This window comes from Megalops cyprinoides, chromosome 1, assembly GCF_013368585.1.
Source record: "Megalops cyprinoides isolate fMegCyp1 chromosome 1, fMegCyp1.pri, whole genome shotgun sequence".
Classification (NCBI taxonomy): Eukaryota; Metazoa; Chordata; class Actinopteri; order Elopiformes; family Megalopidae; genus Megalops; species Megalops cyprinoides.
This window is the reverse complement of record NC_050583.1, coordinates 37,323,470-37,345,327: the sequence shown is the minus strand read 5'-3', so window position 1 is coordinate 37,345,327 and position 21,858 is coordinate 37,323,470. Positions and strand designations below refer to the sequence as shown.

The window sequence follows — 21,858 nt, the reverse complement described above, 5'->3', positions numbered from 1 at the left end:
AAGAGGAGCACTGTAACTGCAGAAGGAGGGTAACATAGCCCAACATCTGAGACTGCTGCAGTTATCTTATGCCAGCGTTTCCCAAACCTCTCCTGCAGGACCCCTTGTCTGGCATGTTTTAGATCTCTCCCTGCTCCAACACAGCTGATTTAAATGGTCAGTTTGTTATTAAGCAGCCTCAGGAGTTCATAACGAGTTGATCATTTGAATCAGCTGTGTTGGAGCAGGGAGAGATCTAAAACATGCAGGACAAGGGGTCCTCCAGGAGAAGTTGGGGAAGGAGGTCTTATGCCAAAGCTTGTTGTTAGGTGTCCAGAGGGCATGAAAGCAATTATCTATGGATTCTTCTGTGCATTGATTACATATTAGAGATCCCTTAAAATTTAATCCTCCTTGTGTGTTTAGGGTTCTATGTAGGATTGTAAATTTGATGAGCTGTAGTGTAGAATTGGTAGACAATGAAACGGTTCAATGGGACTTTTCCAATACTGTTCCATACTGCAGCATGTCCATTGTTGATAAATGACAGTGGTTTGTAAATCACTGTAATTTCTATGATTGAAAATATGACACCGGTCAAGTATATATAAAAACATGACAACTGTGTCTATCAGCACTTCATTAAATGCAATTTTGTACTGTGAAAAAGCCAGATACCAGGAACAAATCCATGCATAACAATTTAGATTTTTTTCAAAGAGTATAAAATGCTGCTCTCCAAAACAAGTATGTGAAGCCAATACTACAATTATCGCTTAACACGTGTCTAATTGTAGTTTGAAACTAATGTGAAGGGTTTTTTGAAGTAAGTACTTGAAATAAACTTCAGGTAAAATTTGTATTGTACATACCACGTGTATTTGGTGTAAATTGTCCTCTGAAGGCTCATTTATGTACATGTAATACATACGGCAAAGCACTTTCCCGGGATTTTATTTTCTCACACAACAACAAGATGCTCTTAGGAAAGTCACCTTTAGTGAGTCATCTTGGTCATCTAGTCAGACACCATGTTCTGAAGAAAAGGATTTCCTAACTGAAGATCAAATGGAGATTTTTTTTTGGTTCTGCATAGGGCCTGGAGTTTCTTTTGCACTTTGACCTGTATGAACTATAACACTGTGGGATTTTTACATTGTACTGTACTACCAGCCATCTGAGTTTGCCTCATTCTGCTGCAGGAATGGAGCAGCAACAACCTATTATTCTATGGAGCAGTATAGCCCACTAGCACTAACACTGACAATCAAATCTCTGATCGCTGACCTTATCACTGTACAAGGATCTGTGCAGAGTGGAGTCACACAAAACACTTAATCCCACAAGCAAATGATCAAATGATGGGACACATACGCATCAGTTAAAATAAAAAAAGCCACATAAGGACATGACATAAAGGCAGTTTTATTGCAATGTAAGGTGACAGATAGCATAGGCATTAAAATATACAGAATTAAAAACATACAAATCAAAATGCATAGGTGAACAAATTCATAAGGGAAATCATAAAACAAAAAGCAGAACTCAGCATCAGTAGCTGCACACATACACCCAAGTGTTCACTGATACCTACTGTCAGTATGAAGGGCATTGTTTTGGTCAGAGGCGCCAAGGCTTGTCCCACTTACTGTGGGATCATAGCTTTGATCGCAGTCAGAAAGCCCCCATGGTTAAAATTCAACACACACCTCAACATTTATATGCAGTCATACAGATCACACGCTCCATGTACCCAAAAGCCATTTTGATTCATCCACTCTGTCAGCTACTACTCATGGATTTCAGAAGACACTTAATTCAGGTGGAGAGACAAGAGGCCAAAAGTAGCCTTCTTTTTCAGTTTATACTGAGAAAATCATGACATAACTGTCCATCCACTCTCTTTTTTGTCTACTGTGGATGAACTGGGAGATATTATAGATAGATTGATAAGACAGAGACTGACAGATATAAATAGATATAGCAGGTAAAGATTAAAGGTTGAACAATGAAATAAGCAGGGGAAGGGATGAGATACATTTTGTGAGTTCTGTAGTTCTGGAATGGAATGGTATGATATCACCGATGGCATTCTATAAATGGCAAAATTCCCACGGATATGATCTAGAGTTCCAATTGACTTTATGGAAAGGAGTGAGGGCAGGGTTGGGGAGTAGGTATCCCAGCTGTTGGCGTCTCATTGCTTTCAGATAATGACACAAGAAGTCCTCATTGGAAGATATGCTGAATCATTCATTAACTTTCCCACAGTCCCAGTTTGCTTTCCACTTTCCTCGCAGACCAACACAATAGTTTTCAGAGGGTATATTTGGGGCAGGAGGTGGGAAATGGGTAGAGATGGCTGTGGGGCTTGGTTAGCAGGAGCAAGGCAAAGGAAGACACAGCGCCCCCCCTGCAGTCAGGAGTGGACACTGTGCACAGCAGAGCTGCCTTTCCAGCTCTGACACAAAGCTGAGGATGGCGCCCCCTAGCTGGGAGAGAGGGCAGGGCTGGCCTCTGTGCTGATGTTTACCAAACACTCACTGGACTTGAGGCTGGCCAGGGACTTGCAGCTAGGTAGAGAGGCCAGAGATCCACACAGGCCTAGCATGGAGGGGGTGTAATCTTTACCTGAGGGAGAGAAAATGTGCAAATCACTACATTTTGTTCACATTTATTAGTCTCTAAACTTCCCTTCCTTATGCATTTGTTATCACATAGCACACATATATCATACATTTAGCACATATAAGCTGCTCCAAGCATAACAAAAACAAAGAAAGGTCTTGATTTAAGTGTTTTGGAATTTATTTAGCATGGAATTTATTCAATAACATTCACTTCTTGTCTTGCATCCTGCCGTGTATAAGGCTAATATTTGATCACTGAAAATACATTTTTTAATACTCAATCCAAACCACCTGTATTCATATAAAAACTATGATTTTCACATTTCCCACTTGGCTAACACCACCTGGGTGTATGTTTCAGTACCTGTTGTGCACCAGGCTTCTCCATTCTGCTTTCCCTCCTTTTGAGAGTCTGAGTCCAGACTGACTTCAGTGGAGAGCTGCTCCACACTAGGGAAGCTCCTCCTGCAGACAGACAGGCAAACAGACACACAGACACATGTACAAATACAAAGACTTAGAGTCAGATGACCTCATTGGCTTCTTGGAGGAAATTACTCGCTCTTTGCTCCACACACACAGTATGATCTATATAGCCTTTCACACTGAAATCAGAACAGCAACCTGTAAAAGGACAGCTTATCAATTTAAATGGGATGGAAAAATACGCGCTGCCAAGCTGCGCTGTTGGCACACCTGCGAAAGAGCTTGACCTCCTCCTGGTTGTTGAAGGTCCGGAGTGATGGCCACTGGTTGACCAGAGGGATGGACAGGTCCTTGGCCAGGTGGTTAGATTCGCAAGGAATGAGATTTGTCCTACAGGAGAAACAGTGTAAAAACCCTTATTACTCTTCACGCAGAAGAGTAATAACAGTGTCAAGTTAGCTGTCCCACTGCCCTGAGTTGTGCATGTGTATGTGTTTGTGTACATGCGTGTGGGCATATGCATGTGCCCGTGTGTCTGACCACAACTAGAAAATCATCAGTTTTAACACTTGGATATCTGACGAGCTTCACTGTGTATCCAACCATGCCAATCTGAATCGAAGGACTTGTTCTGAGTTCATTTGAGTGTGTCTTATATATACCATATATACACTGGTTAACTGTGGATATGTGGGTATCTGTATGTCCTTATGTTAGCAGCCTGTGTTTTAGCTGGAGCTGTTGTCCCCTTGTCCCCCTGCTGCCCACTCACAGCTGCTCCTGTAGCTCCAGGACGATGCCCTCCAGCTCCTTCTTCTCCTGCTCACTCTGTTGCCGCAGCTCCTCCAGCCTCATGCTCAGCCTCTTGTTCTCCGTCTCCAGGTTCTTAAGCTGGGACTCTCGTAGGCGCACCAGCTCCTCCAGGTAACCCTGCAGGGGGACAAAGAACCATCAGTCACAGGTGAGGACAGTATAGTCAGCCACAGTATATATGCACAGTACAGAGGAGAGCAGGCTGGCACCTGAGTGGTTGTGTTCCTGAATTGCATGCATTTTTTCTTAATTCGAGCATAGCTAGAATAGCTAGTGCCTTTGGACACCTGACTTGTGGTTGTAAAGTTCTAGTCACCACTGCCATGTGTTTGCAAGGTAGCAAATCCAAGCAGCTCCAGTGAACAACCTCCTGTGAGAACGAGTACAGCATGAGCCATGGCAGCGGTGAAGAGGAAGGTCATCTACTAAGTGGTAGGACGGTTATTCAAACGTATAACCGTGCAGCCAGACTCCAGCTCACTTTCTGGGCGTAGACGATCTTGAACCTCTGCTCCATCTTGCGGCACTTGTTGCTCCAGCTCTCCTCATCGGTGACCAGCGGGATGTAGGGGTGCTCGGGGACGCTGTCATCACTGGTGCTGCTGTCCACACTGCACCGATCCTCATCGTCGCTTAGGTAGTCGTAGCTGCGCAGACACATACGCGTACATAGGCAGTGAGGCGGGCCGGACCCTCATGCGCCCCACACATAGTGCCCATACAGACACATGTCTCAGTTAATGGACAGTTATAAAGGTAGATCAATGACACAGCAATATGCAGGGAAGTGAAGGAAATACTGTGAGGTTCATACATTCTACAAGCACACTTAAACACTTTCAATTTGATAAATACAATGATAGTTTATTTCAACCCCTTATTTTGCACTATAAGAGCGGCCCTTACCTCTGCGTGAACTTCAGGTAGGGTGTATAGTCGATCACCGCCGCAGACTTCCCATCCAACACCTCGCCTTTCAGACAGAAGCTGGGGGAGAGGGAACATGATCATCACCTTAAGACAACAACATTCCTCATCGCAGTCTTAAAAAACCAGTGTGGGAAAAGCATTTTGCTCATACGACACAATACTACCTAGTAAGATCCTGCATTCCATTTCCTCACTGTCTAAAGATTTCAGCTTGGGGTTCCAATGAAATCTGTGTGGTCTTCACAAACACGTATAAGCAAACCAGACTGGTATATACAGTTTCTGAATGACTGCCTGTTACAACAATACTGTCATGGACTGATGTGTTGACAGGAGTTAAAACATGCAGAACAGCATGGATGCTGGCAGTGCGCAAGCATATCTGACAATCTAATATTAACACCACGCTAGCGGGAAAATAGTGTGATGTGTATTTGGAAAGGTAGGTTTATTTATCTTTATTGTTAGTCATGATGTCCTCACTGTGAATAGTCTGCACTGGATCCTGGGTATAGCACTAACTGTGAATAGATCACTGGTGACTCTACTTCATCTCAGCCTCTCATTCAAAGCCTGCAGCTGCCAGTGAACCCTAACAGATACCATGTGTATCTACAGTATAATGATTACAATAAAATACAAAGAAGTAATGGTTACCCAAATGATTCCTTATGGCAACAAGATATCAATTTTTTAATCAAAATTTCACATTTTCCTACACTCCATATTTTAACCGTACATGCCAACCCTTGAACTCCTTAAAATCTCAATAACTTCAATAGCTACGGACTGGAACCCGTTATTCACAAAAGGAAGGAGGCCAGAGGGGGTATTCTCCCTCAACACTCACCTCTGGTCTTAGTGCCTTCCAAAGACTTCAACAATGTATGAATTTTCATACGTCAATAAAGCTGACATTTCAAACAATATCTCTGGTACAGCAGCAATATTGCTCACATTAATCGAGCCAGGAACCCAGCAAGAACTTTAAAGGTGGTTTCTAATAAAGCTCCACATCAATTCTTCATTTCAGCATTGGACTGGAGTAAATTTTCCTGTATAACACAGTGTGGCTTAAGGAACATAGGGACACAACTAGCATTTGCAAACACATCTCTTGTGCTGCTGATAAACCACGTCTCAGAACACATGCGCCTCAGTCCAAGCCATCATGGACAGAAACATGAACAGAACACAATGGGAATGTAAGTCCCTCCCCGCTGTTTAAAGGCATTCTGGGTGGAAGCTGGTGAGCTTTGACCTGACTGCATGCATCTGAATGGGCCGCAGGTCACCTGAAATCTATGGCGCTGAGTCCAATCAGCATGCCTGTCAGCACTGTGGCCTCCTCCCGCAGCATGATGGCTCCATCATCATAGAACCTCCTGCATTGCAGGGCAAGAAACATTCAAATCACTCACCTTCATATATATACACACACATATAAAATAACCATAAGAAATACACAGTTAGGCATGTTGCATTGTTCAGTATTATGTTATGGGTTCAGTATTCTGTGCTGTACTATCTAGGCAAGTGATGGTCAAAACAGGGCTTTACAAGGCACTGAACCACTTGAGCTAATTGCTTCATTAATGATTGACAATTATGAGCAAATCGGAAGCCAAACGCAGTGGACAGAAAAGTGCTCGATTAGCTGAAATCAATCAGCCAGTAAAGAGGCAGTTAGCTCAGATCACGGAGGGAAGTATGGGTATATTCCAAAATTAATCACAGCTAGTAAACTGCCATGAGTCGTTCAGTACTGTCGACCATACTGCTGACTGAGGCGAGCTGTGTGGTGTTTACTGGTTATTCAGTAATCCGTGATGCGCTGTTGCACTGCCTGTGTTGTGTTGCGCTGCATGGTGCTGTGCTGTGTCATGCTGTGCTGCATGGTGCCCTGTGCAGTACTGTACACTGCTGTGCAGCGCTGACCTAGTTGTCCGCGTGTCTCTGAGGGCTGTGGCGATGTATTCTGACAGGCGCTTCTCCATCAGAGCCACACGAACCCAGGCTCGTCCCTGCAGGAGAAAGACAGTCTAACTACCAATATACATATTTTCAACATTAACTGCCCCTTTCATTGCATCTATTTCTTGTTTTTTTTACACCCCAGCTGTACAGCCCATCACTAGTCAACCTCATATGTTGCACCACATGACTCCTTCTGTGGGACTTTGATTTTCCCCAAATTGACTACAGTTATTTTGGCTTAGGAGTTATAACCCTATGAGCCCTCCACCTACTGAACTCAGTTACATGCCTTATACTTCCTCCGCCTCACTCGTTCTCAGTTTCTGATCCAGTCAGGCTCTATACTGCAGCCTGCTTCCACCTCAGAGCTCTCCCTCTTCCAAACCACTGTTCCTTCCCCAACTAGCCAACGTGTTAAACCCCTGCTCCCAGCTCTGTGGTCACAGAGGCCAGGGCACTGCTAGAGTGTATGTAATTACACTGGCCTCACTCTGCAGTTCTGTGTTACACCACAACACCGCCAATTAAGTGTAGTGCGAGTGAGAGTTAGCTGTGTGTCTGGATCAAGCTCTTGCCTTTGCCCGCGATGTGTTGATGTTCTCCATGTTCTCGATGCTGCTGATGCAGTTGTTCAGCACTTTGCTGCACGCCAGGCGGATAAAGTCCCAGAAACTGCGCTGTCCATCATAACTGAACCAGCTGCCCGGACCTGAGCCAAAACAAACAGCCGAAAGGTATAAATGACTCAACAAAATGCTATTCTCTTACTCACACCGCACATTAATTCAAAGATTTGCCCTCCTACTTTCCATTCTCCTTCTCCAGGGAAACGTGATACATCGCATGCAAAGATAGGTGCGTGTGGTGCCACAGAGGTTACTTAGCTGACCTCTGCAGTTTTACCATACAGGGCATAAAGGTAATGATATTTAAAAGCAAACAGTCCAAAGCCCCTAAGCCAATGTATTCTATATGATCATCTCTCTGTTGTCCTTGCAGAAAGAAAGAAAAGTGGACACACTTTGGAATGCTCTGTCCAAGGCCCATTCCAGGAGGCGATTAAGGAATTATTTTCGAAAGCTGTTCCACCCTCCTGCGAGCAGACACGCGAGATGCTCTGATGACTCTTCCACTGTGCTTAATCAACCATTGGCTATTGTTCTTGCTGTAAGACAATGTGTCCAGCAGAGGGAGTACAGACACTTTACTACTCCTACTGTATCATTCACCATTAGCTACAGCAGGGAAAGATGACTCCTCACTACTGTGACTGTATCATTAGGCATTATCTACAGCAGGGGGAGTCTCTACTCCTCAATTTACTTCTGTATCACCAAGCATAAGCTGCACAAGGAAGTGGAAAATACCAGAGTTACAGTGGACGTAATGGGTAATATGCACCCGTTACAGAGGGGATATGGGGAGGGGACAATATTAATCCACTCATAGTGAGGGACTATGAACTAATATGTAGCAGCAAAGGAGTAAGTAATATTAACCCATTCTTACAATACAGAACATAGTGGGCAATATTAAATGGAAACTTTTTCCTTTGTTATTCAGAATCCTTTGCTTGCTCTGAATGTGTTCCTTCGTGCCATCACACATAGACAGCTTCTTAGGTCTGTTGTGCAGATATGCTGCGGTAGGAAACACCAACCACCCCCCCCCCCCCAAACTCCAAAACACTGGGAGGGCTCTGTGGGTGTGCTTTACCTGCTGTGTTTCCCTTGAAGCGGTGGCTGAGGATGTGTTCCAATATGGCGGCGAAGTTGATGAACTCCTCAGAGGAGTCGTCGATGGGCTCTGCCGTATACTTCTCTAGCAGCGTCTTCACAGAGAACCTGTCAATCACAAATGGCACACACTAAAAACTAAGGGCATGCCGACCATGGGCACTCCTTCTGTCATCAGGTGGCAGCCCATTCATGCTGATGGTGGAACCATCACCATGACAACTCTGATGTGATACCATGGTGATACCAATATTAACAGGGGTTAAAACACTATTATTAGCATTTATATTGTTATTATACCACTCTGTTTTGGTGCATACCCTTTTTTCACTCTTGTCTGAGATTTGTTCTGGATAATGCACAGACTTCAAATCAATGAGAGAGTCTGGTTTTGTAGCTATCAACAACAGTTTAGTAAACTGAGTTCAGAGAATGGTAGATCTGAACCTTACACTTTCATCAAAGACAAACATAACAAGCAGCAGACCAGAGAGCAAAGCAAAAACAAGTGGCTTTTAATGCTCCAGGCTGGCACTGGTATGTATATTCAGAATTGATCACACAATTTAGTTACTGTAATCGTAGTCCTGCAGGCCTGGATGTGCTGCTATTAAGCCTGAGATATGAAGTCCCGGAATCACATTTCCTGATATCATTCATTATCAGTGCCTGGATGTACACAGACTTGAAGCTCTCCCAATACCACTAATGACTCATTCCTCATGAGTCAACACTTCCTGTGGCTGTCCTAGGACTTTTTTTTTGTTTGGTAACATTGCTTTCTGCTGTTATTACAATGTGAGATTTGCATGTGAGAGGAGTCAGCTTGTGTGTGTGTGTGCGTGTGTGTGTGTGTGTGTGTGTATGTATGCATGAGTGGGTGCATAAGTCAATGAGTGAGTGAGTGAGTGAGTTGCTACAACAAGAAGAGAGGCTTTACTCATTTGGTGTTCTGGAACTTAATAACCTCTAGCCCTTATGAAATGTGTGAATGTACAGCTTCCATTTTATCAGGATCCCTCCTCTGTACAAAACATGACATTTGACACTCAGCCAGGCCTTTATACTTGTTGTAACAGATTTGGTGCATTACCATTGATGCAAGTGATTTCACCATCAATTGTCTTGTGAGCAACAATGTCTCCTTCAGCAATGCCACAATGTTCCCATGACAACAAGACAATTGTTCCACTGTCCGAGATAGCCAATGACACTCCCTGACTGCCACGATCTATTGACAAGTCACACGGCCAGTATCTCACTGTAGCCTAAAAGAGGCAGGAGAGTGTTGTTTAATGTCTACGGGACACACACACATGATTATTCCTATTGCTTAACAGCTTGATCTATTTTAGGCTGAACCTGCAGGCCATTCTATATTTAGCCAGCAACCTGGCTCTGGGCATTGTAGGTCATATATCATACCTAATCCGCCATAACTGATGTGCTGAAAGACCGCTGCTGTGGCTCCTTCCACCACAGATTTCAAAATGCTCACAAGCTTAGTTTACGCAAAGTATGCACCATTCGCATTCTTTTATTGTGGCGCATCATATAGACGGATGTCAACTGTGCTGACAGTGCTCCCCGGGGTAGAAAGCTATGTCCTTGCCCCACGAAGGTTGTCGTCATAGCAACGACACCATCCTTGACATTCTTATTGAAGAAAGAGAAATTCTCACAAAATACGGCAGCCCCCTACACCCCCCAGCACACACACATACACACACACACACACACACACACACACACACACCAGACTGGGCCCGTGACATACTGTGCTGCGGGGAACAGGGTGGATTCACCGCATCCTTCAGAACACCCTTCCAAAAACACAACAGGGAACAATAACCGTGTTTAAAACTGGCACCATTCGCGCAGGGAAATTCATCAGCCCTCAGCAAGAACTAAATAACCTTGCTCCCTAAATCTTATTTTCAGGGAGAGCTAACCGAGTAAAGACCTATCATTACAAATTCCCCTATTTTGGTATTATTTGCGTCATTAAAATACAGCGATGGCAAAAATCTTATGTTAAATTTGCATGGCATGTTGATGTGTCTAGCTAGCTAATAATTAAACTCGTGTAGGCTTTCTACGCGAGTTTAATTATTGCTTTTGTCCTTTCAGTAATTGGAATACCGCACCGGGCCTGTCTTGTGTGATGAATAGGTCGCTAGCTAGCTATAGCTTGTTACCGACAAACTGGAAGGTTTAACATAGTCCTTTGATCTTTGCTGTAAAAAGTGGCATGGTGTACAGTCCTTTGATCCTTGCTGTAAAAAGTGACATGGTGTACCCTTGAAAGCATCGTGGCAATTTCAGAGGAAACTGAAAACTATAATTTGGAGGAATCGGGAGAAGCATTTGTCTTGACTAGCTTAGCTGGCCCACCAAGCAATATGATCAAGTGCCCCTGATATGATATTTGCATTAACAATACCTGCAAACTGTGATGAGATTTTTGCGCTCCACGGCAACGCTCCGAGAAGATGCTTTTTTAGATGAAAGACCCATAGCCATTGCTGACTGGACACAGCTCGATTCCATTCAGACGCGGCACGGAGCCTACTGTATCCTTAGATCACGAAACCCCTCCCTTGTTACGCCATACAATAACTCCCCGGGCTCTTCACGGCTGTAGCGATGAAGGACGTATGCTGGGCGAAAAGCGAAGGGACATCCAGTTCTGCAGGAGGACGCACTTAATCCCCGATGTCCGTTGCGATCACCTTATGCAACTCCAGTTTGACTCCGCTTATCACCTTAGCCACTTTTGTTATCACGGCTTGGCCAAAGGACAGTAAACCTGTTTTTCACTATCCACTGTGTTTGCTCGCATTCACAGTCTCGGCTTGCAGGTCCTCTCCATCCACCTCCCTCTCTCTCTTTTACCCCTCCCCTCTCACTTACTGATGATCTCAGCACTCCCACAGCGCTGGCGAGCCTACTACATTCTCTCTACCAAATAATAATAATAATAATAATAATAATAATAATAATAATAATAATAATAATACACTGAATTTTAGTACTTAAAAACGTGAGATCACGTTGTCAGATTTTGAGTATATATATTTTCAATCATTAGAAGGCTTCCTTAATTGACACCATTAAGTGCTCACTCCATACAAAACGGTTTAATTACTGTTAATCTATCAATAATCTTGCTATTAATTGTTGGCAAATGAAGATAAGTTGGTAAGAAGTGGATGCATGGACGTGTATCTGGAATCAACAAACCACAGTAAACCGCAGGTCTTCAACACATTTGATCTATAGCCGACTGAGTCAAACAGGGTTCAGATGAAAATGGGCCACTCCCAGAGGGCTGGTACCTCATTTCCTGTTTTATCTGTCAATTAAACTTGAGGCTGTGTAAGCAGTGTATTACTCAAAACGTTATATTTCTGATTCGTCTAGATTTTGCGATAATTACGACTGTTTACCTTGTTAGCTGTTAGACAATTTTCTTCATAATGTAACTCACTTGCATATTCCGGCGTTAACAGTGCTTCAGTAGTCAAATGATGTAATTTGTATAAATTATTGGTATTGTTATATTGCTTTATCTACAACAGTAAATGGTTGAACTGCACTGAAAAATACAAAAAGTAAAATGAACCACACCTATTGGCCTTCAGGACAGTCAAAATTAACAGACCTTTCTGAGGTATCTTTTGGCCCCACCTGGTGGAACTTTTTTGCCATTTCATGTAGGTCCGTAAGGCTTTCCTTATTAACGATGGCTGTGTATACAATATTACGGAATGCTCTGAGTGTTCAATGCACAGAATAGGCCTGATGTGAAAGCAATAACACAAGTTATTCCATTGAAAATCACATGATAGAATTTATTTAGCAAAGCAAATCCTCAGAAAGTTCAGTATAAATATGATTCCCATTGCCTTTGTAGCATGATCCACTCTCAGGAGCACAAAGCCTGCCTTAGCTCACAGTGTTCTTATAACACTATGACACAGACACAGGGACCTCAATACACAAAGGGCAGGATTACTGCACATAGAGAAATGAGTATTGGGTATGAAGCCCAGACCTCTGGACACTGTGATACACCCTGTCCCACACAGAGGAGCCAGTGACATACAGTCCAAATCACAACACTGTGAAATATGTGAAGTCCTTTGGGGTGAGTATACAAATACAGCACGAGACAAGATAATTTTAATGTTCCACTGGGTCTTTGCTTTGATGATGTACAGCTGTGCTACCCGACCCCCCCACTTCTCTCTGGCAGGGAACCTTATGTAGTCGCCTGGTGGTCGTCCAGGCGGCTGGCAAGGGCCAGGGAGAGGCGGCGCAGCGCCCCCTCGTGCTGGGGCGACTCCTGGCACACGCGGTGCAGGATGGTGCTGACAGCGTGCAGCCTCTCCTCCAGCCTCTGCTTGGCGGGCTCCAGTTCCACCGCGCCCCCAGGCGAGGGGCTGTAACGCCCCTCCCGCACCGCCTGCAGCTGCTTGGCCCTGGCCTGCAGGGCGATCAGCCGGGCAAGATTCTGCAGCAGAGAGAGAGAGAGCGAGCAAGAGAGCGAGATTAAAAGATAATGACAGACATGAGAGAGTGATAAAGCCAAAGAGAGACTCATAATTAGCAGACAATGGAGTCACGACAGACACACTTCTCACAGAGGGAGGGAGGGAATCATGGGAGAGTATTAGTCAGCTACCAGAACGCACTGTTGTGTTTTGCCACGTCATCGTGTCTTTGGGCTACAGTGCATAAATGCCTTCTGGGTGCATGTGTTAATGTTAGCATCTCAGTGGGGAAGGGTGGGAGTATGTTACGAGCATCGGTGAGCGGTGGACCAACCCTCTCCTTGGAGTCTTGTAAACTGCGCAGATCTGCAGTCAGCACTGCGCTGGCACTGTGCTGCTCGTTCAGCTGCTGCTGCTTCTCCCTCAGGCTGGTACTCAGTCTTTCCTGGGTCTCCTGCAGTTCCTCAATCACGCTGTCACACTCCTTTATTTGCTAGAAACATACACATGAGGAACTCCAGACATACTCTCAAATTTTGGATCACCTGCGCAATACAACAAAGTTCAACTCAATCAGCTCAATGTGTGTGTTTGTGTGTGCGCATGCATGACTGCGTGTGCCTGCGAATTGGGAGCGAATTTTTTCAGACTCGCATAACCTCATTTTCTTTCATTGGTTCTGCCATATTGAGGATATTGTGAGGGAAAACATGTGTTGACTAACTGAGACTGATCGAGTGAATCAGGGGGGAGGGTGGGAGCGAATGAGCCGACCCAACGCCCCACCTTCTGCGTGTCCTGGATCTTTCTGCGAAGGCCCTGCAGGATGCCATGGAAGTCTGTGTGCGTGGGGTGCTTCCTCTCAGCTCGGCCCTGGGCTCTGCTCTGGATTTCGATGCTCTCCCGCCGGGCCACTACCGCCTCCATCTCATTCAGCAGACGCCCCTGCTGCTTCATCAGCTGTGCATACCGCACCTGCACGCACACGCATACACACGACTGCTGTCAACTGCATGTATCTCAACCAAACATATCTAAGTTGCTTGTATTGCACCTGCCACAGGGTTGCACAAGAGCTATCAGCTATGCATATGGCACCTGTATAAGCATTGACTGCATGCATCACAGCTGCACAAACAAACACAGCCGTCACCAAGCAACAGATTACAACTGCAGCTGGTACACCGGCTACAGCTCTGCCACACACCCTGCAGCACTAGCAGTATTAATCCTGAAACTTGTGACACAGATGGATTTTCTGCTCCTACTGACCACACAAAACTATTTCATCCATTTAAAACAAAGGTCTTCAAATAGTTACACCATTACACCACATTACAGTGCATCATACGTGACATAAAACCTGAAGAACTGCAATAGGCTCTATTCTACAGGACAATGAGCAACTGCATTCTATGGTATCAGACCTGAGAAACAGATTTTCTGTCATTTCCAATGATGAGGCATATTTTGTGAATATATATTTTGCTTTTGTGAAGAGCTCTTTGATGACCGACCTCCATGCGGTGAATCTCAGCCTTCATGCTACGGATGTCTCCCTGGCCAATCTCTGAGTTCACAGCCAACTGGGACTCCTTTGCCAGCTGAGTCTTCTTTTCCCACAGCATGACCTGCCGCCTGATGTATTCACAGATAAACACAATCACACACGCACATTCACGCATGCATCCAGTAATCCACCTCCCCCTGCTCAGATGCACACACACATGCATGCATGTACACCCGCTCACTTGCACACACACATGCACATGTGCACCAACCCACCTACACACAGACACACCCACTCTCTCTCTCTCACACACACACACACACACACATACACTTACATAAGCAGACCAAGGCCAGCATGTAGCTGCCTCAGTGACTTACTCTGTCTCCACCAGAAGGTTGAGGAGCCTCTCCTTCTCTTCCTGTATACTCTCAAGCTTCATTTGCATCTGTATGGATTCCCTTTCAGCCTCCTGCAGAGCAAACACACACACACACACACACACACACACACACACACACACAGTTACTAAGATTCCTACTCTGCACCCAGAGAGGGTTTTCTGAACCAGGTGAGTAGGTATACGGGTTGTACTCTGTACTGAGAATCCTGTAGAGTCCTACTGTGTGCACCAGGGCTGACCTTGAGTCTGCTCAGGAAGTCATTCTCCATTAAGCTGTTGCCTTGCTCCAGAGCTTCACGCTCCTTGCTGTTCTTACAGAGCAGGGTGTTGAGCTTCACCATGTCCAGCATCAGGCCATTCATGTGCCGATCCACCTCTGCCAGCTCCTGACGCTCCTGATGGATTTCACCTGAGCAGAGCACCCACAGTGGAGTTAAGATGGAAAGACACACGTGCATACATACATATACACATACATACTCACTGAACATGCAAACACACACAGACACACAGACATGCAGAAGGGTTACAACAAAGAGAGGCACATTCACGCCGTACGAACCCTCTGTGCGCAGTTTCTTCTGCTGCAGAATGGTGAGCTGTGTTTGCAGGGTGAGCAGGGCGGCGCTCTGGGCCTGCCGCTCCCTGTTCAGCCTCACCAACTCCTCCTGCTGCCTCAGCCAGAATTGCTGCTGTTCCTCCGTCTCTGTCCCCAATTCCTCCAGCTCCTTGGTGAGCTTGTTTAGACTGATTTCCAGGATTCCCAGGTCCTTGTGCTGTTCTCACACACACACATACACACACACACACACACACATACGCACATACATGCACATCACACGTAAAACTGAACTGCACATCAGCAGCTAGCTGGAGGAGGATGGCACACAGACAGTGTAACAATATCCTCATTTCAGAAAAATTTTCAAGGATTTCTGAAATCAGTCCTCCACAGTATAATAGCATTTGATGCAACTCTCTTTTTCATGGCAGTAGAGAATTGAGTTTAACTACCTCGATATCACTTGAGCACGGGCCACAGTATGATGGCCAAATACGTGATTTCTTGATGAAACTCACTTAGCTTAGCATTGACAATAACACATTAGCTAACGCTACACTCAAGTACTGTGTTACACTGCACTACCTATGTTTAATATCATTCAAAAGCCGTGCTACCGCACTAACCCCAGTGCTTGCATTGATCTCTTCAATTTTCTTGTTGTAGATCGTGATGGTGGCCTGCTTGCGCTCCATGACAGTGACTTGTTTGCTGAACTTGGCCTCGCTGCGTGACAGCAGCTCATGCTGTCGTTCCATTTCCTGTTCCAGCCCCTTCAGAACGCGAGCCAGAGACTCGAGGTGCAGTGCCACCTCGGTGCTCTCCAGCGTCACCTGAGCCGTCTCGTTCTCCAGCTGCGACAGCAGGAGATCCTGCAGGAAGGCAACCACGATCCATGAGTGCCGAGCTCAAAAAAATTCAATTCAATTCAATTCATTTTTATTTGTATAGCGCTTTTTACAACACAAGTTGTCACAAAGCAGCTTTACATTGTTCCCAGGCCTGAGACCCCCTGAGAGCAAGCCAACAAGGCAACAGTGGCAAGGAAAAACTCCCTATCAGGAAGAAACCTTGAGCAGAACCGGGCTCATGGGGGGGCCCATCTGCTTCTGGCCGGCACTGGGCAGATAGAGTTAGACACAAAATTATGCAATGTACATTTGTTATTGACAAACAATAGCAGTTAACAGTAGAGTGATTATAAGAATGTCTCCTAGGATGTCCGGGTCTTGGAATGCAGTTGGCTTTGATGGGCAGGGCAGCGAGGTAGCAGGACTGGAAAACGAGATGAGACGCTTGGGCTACAGCTCCGGACAGGAGCCCGGAGCAGGGAATAGGAAGCAAACAGAAAACAGTGGTTAGTGGATGATAAGAATGGCAGGGATGTAGAACAGAGAGGCAGGAGAGGAGGGGCAGAGAAAAAGGTGTGCAACAAGGAAAGACCCCGGCAGGCTAACATTATGGCAGCATACCTAGGGGACGGGAGGCAAGGGACCGGCAAAGTCATGAGGGCGACCCTAAGACAGTCAACACCAGATCACGGCGCTCTGAGCAAAAAAGCTCTCAGAGTCAGGATCCCCTCTTTTTTTAATAGCTCAAACCCTTCCACTCATTCACAGTTCTATCCTGTTTCGCTGTTGTGAATACTCACCCTGTCTGTCTTGTGGGCGACTATCTTCTCGATCAGTCCGCGGGAGTACTTGGCCGCCTGGTTGTGCGTGAGGTGCTCCTGCATCTTTGTCATGATTTTGTCCTCCAGCTCCAGGCGAACGGCGGCCTCCATCTCGAGCTGCTTCCTGAGCGCGACGACCTCGCTCTGACGCACGGCGCAGTCCTGGCAGGGTGACGGCACACAGCGTTAGCGCAGGGACTCGAGGAGAGCAGGCACACTTTAGCACACTTTCATTCAGAGGTATTCCACCACCGGTATCAGCTGCCAGCAGATTATTCATTTTATCAGTGGGATGAGTATCGGCTAGGGGGTCAGTAACAATTCACAAGGGGATCACACTTGCTGTGTTAAAAATGACACATTCACCAGTGAATGAATGATGGTCCTGCTAGAGGAGTGTGCCCCTCACAGGAACACAGAGACACGGCCTCACCCCTGTCAATCTGGCCAGCGTCTGCTCTGTCTCCTGCAGCACGCGCATGTATGTGCTGTATTGGGCCTGCAGCGCCTCCTGCTGGGTCTGGCTGTGCGTGATCAGCTTGCGTGAAGTGGCACAGTCCAGCTGGGAGCGATTCAGCAGCACAGTTAGCCTCTCGTTGTGCTCCTCCTCCTGGGTGATGGACTTCTTGAAGCCGCCGATCTCTGTGTCCAGCAACCGCACCTGGTTTCGCACCATCCTGTTGGTGGCGCACAGAGCACAGGTGGCCATGTGATTATACAATGTATTCACTGTCTGACCTCCAAAACGCCTTGTGATGCACTGTTATCACAATCAGGTTTGTACTGATCAAGGAGCCTTTTTATTTTGACTAAAAGGTTACGTATACAGTTTGGCTTGACACATAGGGTCCAGATTTTATTACAATGGGATTGCTTCAGTCAAGGTTACTGAGGTTAACATGTAATGCTTTCGTGTGGATTGCAGCTGTATGTTCTACAGTGGAGTTTAGAACAGCGGTGTGTAGTATAGCAGTGTGCACTAGAATGGTATGTTGTGTAGTGGTGTATAGTACAGAGGTATGCAGAACAGCAGTGTTTTGGGCAGTGGTATGTAGTATAGCAGTATGTAATACAGTATTGGGTAGTGCGTAGCATTGCAGTGTACTGCAGCAGGTCACTGATCTCACCGCAGTGCTTCCTGCATGGCGGTGAAGGCCTCGTCACGGTGCCTCATGCCAAGCAGACTGCTGTTCCATTGCTGCAGCAGCTGCTTCTGTTCTACTAACAGGGAGTCCATCTCCATCTGAGCCTGGGACACAGAGAGGGAGAGACTACGCTGCTCTGTACCGCAATCAGCTGCACAAACAGCTTCATGAAGTTCCAGCATCATCAACCTTTCTGTCATTCCAAAGTGTGTTAGAAGCCCCAGTGAACCGCAGACAGAAAGAGGGGGCCTACCTCGGCGAGTGCCTCTTTGGCCACCTGGGTCTCTGCGGATTGCTGTGCTGTATGGATGTTGTAGAGCCCAATCTGCTCTGTCAGCCTCTCCACCTGCTGAGTCAGACGCTCCACGTACAGGTCCTGAGAGAGATGCGAAACCCAGAGCAGTGAGGGGATGCAGACAGGATGCAAACAGATGTCAGCCTTCCTTCAGCTGCCCATAAAAGTAGTCCCAGAGTAAGCTGCTCGGGGCTTAGAAGTGAAAGCACACCCACAGCTCATGGAGTGCTGTAACGAAACCTCTACCTGCACGTTTTTCTGCTGTGCCGCCTGGGCCTTCTCAAGCTGAGCCTTGCGTGAGGCGTTCTTCACAGCCGCAATGTCAGACCGCAGGTCCCTATTCGCTCCCTGCATGTAGAAGAGACGCAGCGCAAGGTTGTCTACCTCAGTCTGCAGCTGGGACACTGTGGGCAAAGAAAGGCAGAGTGACAGGACAGGGTTACTCAGGACAAGGAAGTGATCCTGTTTCAATAATGTTAGCTTTCCCCTTCATCTCTGCAAAACTCACATCCATGTGTTCCTCAATATTTGTCCACACATATTAGTCAGGTCACAGGATTTCCAGTTAAGTGATGCGGTATGAGATCTCTTTCTAGAGCTCTCAATCATCCCTTACATTCTCATCTTTCATTTTTTTTTTTACAATTTTTTCACAGCTAAATTTCATATACGTATACAATAGATTTACATGATAAAAAATAGCACGAGTAAGGTGGAAACAACAATAAGAGGACTAGTTTAAATCACCATTTAAGTATGTTCCCAAAAAGTAACACCATGTCACAGTGAGACCACGTTTCTCTTTTTAGGGCTCTTCTTTGCGGATAGCCTCAAGCCACCACAGCACTCCAGACTCTCCATGAGGCTCCTTACCACATGCCCTCTGCTGGCTGGCCTGGTTGATGGTGGTTTTGTACTGGGACCGTACTCCCTCCAGCTGTTCCTGGACCTGCGCTCGCTGGGTGGCCACCTGGGTGTTGGTGTCATGCTGGCTCTCCAGGTTGGCCTGCAGCCTGGCCAGCTCGTGCTGCACTGAGTACACCTCCACGCCCAGATCCTCTCGCGCAGCACACTCTGCTCGCTCCGCAGCCCGCTGGTAAAAGCATGGTGGCATGACCGTTAACTTGTGAGAATTCCAAGATCATATCAGCTGTCAATGAACTGGTCCCTGATTCTAGATTTGGCTCTATCTTGATTTGTCACATGTTTGGGACTATCCAAATATATAAATGAGAAATGTAGATTTCACCAAAATTGACAGTGACAGTGTAATCAAGTATTTATTGATAATTAAGAGATCCATCAAAGTGATTGCTTATGCTGACACGATTACCATAGAAGCAAGTATCAGTTCCCATCAGAGCCTTTCTCTATACCCTGAAGATCCCCGGTTTGTCATTACCATAGGTTACAAACTCTCTGAGAGGGTGGAGGGAGTGGGAGGGAGATGCATACATTCTCACGCAGTTCCAGGTCCAGTCTCTCCAGCTGTTTTTCCAGATGGCTCTTCAGGGCAGACTGGAACCTTTTCATCAGCGGCTGCAGGGACAATGAACTTGGACAGTCAAGCAGGTGGGCAACCTCTCACACATCACCCAAGATTCAAATTAGGCATAAAACATAAAAATGTATCACTTTGGTGCTTTTTGTTTTTGTTTTATTCTTATAATTACATATGGTATTGAGAAACACAACAAAATTCAAATAAAAACATATTTTTAAATGTATATGTCATAGTGAGATTACTGACATGGTCAGGGTCAAGCACCACCAGTTCATCCTCCATGTCCTCTTCGCCCTCTCCAGCCTCAGACAGTGGGATGGAAAGTTGCAAGGAATTGTGAGGTGGCAATTGCTCCTCTGGGCTTGAATTAAAAAAAAAACAAAAGAATGCAACTATCAAAACAACTACCAATATAATCTGAACATGTAGACAACCATCTAAAGTTTCATACATCTGCTGAATGAAATGTTTGAATAAACTCTGTGTGTGTGTGTGTGTGTGTCTGTGTGTGTGTCAGCATGTAAGCGTGGAACCTGTTGCTTTAGTGTTAATACTATGAAGCCAAGCAGAAACAAAAGCAAATTTTGAACACTTGCTTCAGAGGCAATAACTAGATCTCTTTGGAGAAGAATCTTAGAGGCTAGCAAAAAATCTACTTTGTTTTTAAACATTGACTGGGGGATCTTTGACTTTGTCTCTAGACTAACTATGATGATTGTTTGAAAATTAGAAGGCAACCAAAAAAACCGAATTCTGTCCGCTATCCATCGTTGAAAACAGGTTCTCTCATTTATCAAAAGCGGGTAACAGTAGCTAGAAAGTTGCTCTAAGTAGTTTAGCTGAATTTCATCTGACTTCACAGCTTCCTGCACTGTTTTACGAACGAATCAGTCAGTCAGATACAGGTAACGTTGTATATTAATGTAACTTCGTAAGAAAACGTCGACGTATGACATGTCATATAACAATCACGCATAATCAAATACTGATTTAGTTATAAATTCATAGAATTTCATGAAAAATTCCAAATTACCTCTGTTCTTCAGCCATCCTTGCGTTGCTAGGCAACGTTCCAAACTTACAGCAGGCACGGTGAAGCGGTGTGGAATTCTTTCGAATAAAATATTTATATTAATTCAATTGTAAAATATTGTAATCCAATAAAGCGAGAGACCCAAAATGGAATAAACACAGTTTTGAAATTTTCAACTTCGAACGGTGCTTTTCCTCTCCAAGTAGGTAACGTGTCGAACGCACGCAATGTACAAGAGGCGTGCATGGTTAAAGGTTTAGACACTCCCTCTGGTGTGTGACGTTTGACGTTGACGCACACGTCCCCTGTCGCTCACGACTGCTTGATATGACATACGTCGTATTCATATAAATTTCCTCATAGAAAAATTCCCATGAGGACGAAGCAAGAATCGAAATTCATTTGGCGGGGATATTTCACGCACAAATAGAGGGAATTCATGAACCTCACATTACATGTGAGCGTGAGATATTTCCTTGTGTTCCTCATTCAAATTGTGTTTTATTGGCGTGGCGATAATGTACACTATTGCCAAAGCAGGGTTACGCATCCGAAACATACACTCTGCATTCAACAACGGCAAAAATGGTGACAGTATTTTGCATACTGACATAAACAGTTGAAGACAGAAAAAGTAAGCTCTTAGATACTGCACATTGTCAGTTAGGCAATGAAAACGAAGCTGCCGATGCTGTTGTGTATCTGCAAGGAGAAAAGTGGTTGCCACCCAATCCACTTATATTGTTC

The 21,858-nt window shown here is 45.4% G+C and overlaps 2 protein-coding genes across 2 annotated transcripts; both read right to left on the bottom strand.

Annotated features, from left to right (window-relative positions):
- Positions 1-1,425: 1,425 nt before the first annotated feature.
- Positions 1,426-11,366, bottom strand: LOC118782108 (RUN domain-containing protein 3A-like). The gene is made up of 11 exons (XM_036535365.1): positions 10,935-11,366; positions 8,472-8,599; positions 7,331-7,464; positions 6,717-6,802; positions 6,074-6,163; positions 4,755-4,835; positions 4,330-4,495; positions 3,808-3,965; positions 3,306-3,425; positions 2,974-3,074; positions 1,426-2,610 (listed from the first exon to the last, which is right to left on the bottom strand). The coding sequence occupies exons 1-11, from the start codon at positions 11,039-11,041 to the stop codon at positions 2,468-2,470; spliced, it is 1,314 nt and encodes a 437-aa protein (XP_036391258.1). The 5' UTR covers positions 11,042-11,366; the 3' UTR covers positions 1,426-2,467.
- A 1,237-nt stretch (positions 11,367-12,603) lies between these two features.
- On the bottom strand, positions 12,604-21,175 carry ccdc40 (coiled-coil domain containing 40). The gene is made up of 17 exons (XM_036535299.1): positions 21,112-21,175; positions 20,325-20,439; positions 20,030-20,113; positions 19,448-19,667; positions 18,821-18,978; positions 18,533-18,655; positions 18,262-18,383; positions 17,568-17,811; positions 17,114-17,296; positions 16,089-16,334; positions 15,463-15,676; positions 15,140-15,309; positions 14,878-14,969; positions 14,505-14,625; positions 13,774-13,962; positions 13,322-13,480; positions 12,604-13,007 (listed from the first exon to the last, which is right to left on the bottom strand). Exons 1-17 carry the CDS (start codon positions 21,126-21,128, stop codon positions 12,756-12,758), a joined length of 2,709 nt encoding a protein of 902 aa, XP_036391192.1. The 5' UTR covers positions 21,129-21,175; the 3' UTR covers positions 12,604-12,755.
- Between the last annotated feature and the right edge of the window lie 683 nt (positions 21,176-21,858).

Coding starts and splice junctions, on each gene's coding strand:
- LOC118782108 (XM_036535365.1), bottom strand. CDS start 11,041: ATGGAATCGAGCTGTGTCCAGTCAGCAATGGCTATGGGTCTTTCATCT. Junction 4,496..4,754: donor TACCTGAAGTTCACGCAGAG/GTAAGGGCCGCT, acceptor GTGTCTGCGCAG/CTACGACTACCTAAGCGACG. Junction 2,611..2,973: donor AGAAGCCTGGTGCACAACAG/GTACTGAAACAT, acceptor TCTCTCCCTCAG/GTAAAGATTACACCCCCTCC.
- ccdc40 (XM_036535299.1), bottom strand. Junction 18,384..18,532: donor CCAAAGAGGCACTCGCCGAG/GTAGGCCCCCTC, acceptor TCTGTGTCCCAG/GCTCAGATGGAGATGGACTC. Junction 13,963..14,504: donor CTGAGATTCACCGCATGGAG/GTCGGTCATCAA, acceptor GTGTGCGTGCAG/GTGCGGTATGCACAGCTGAT.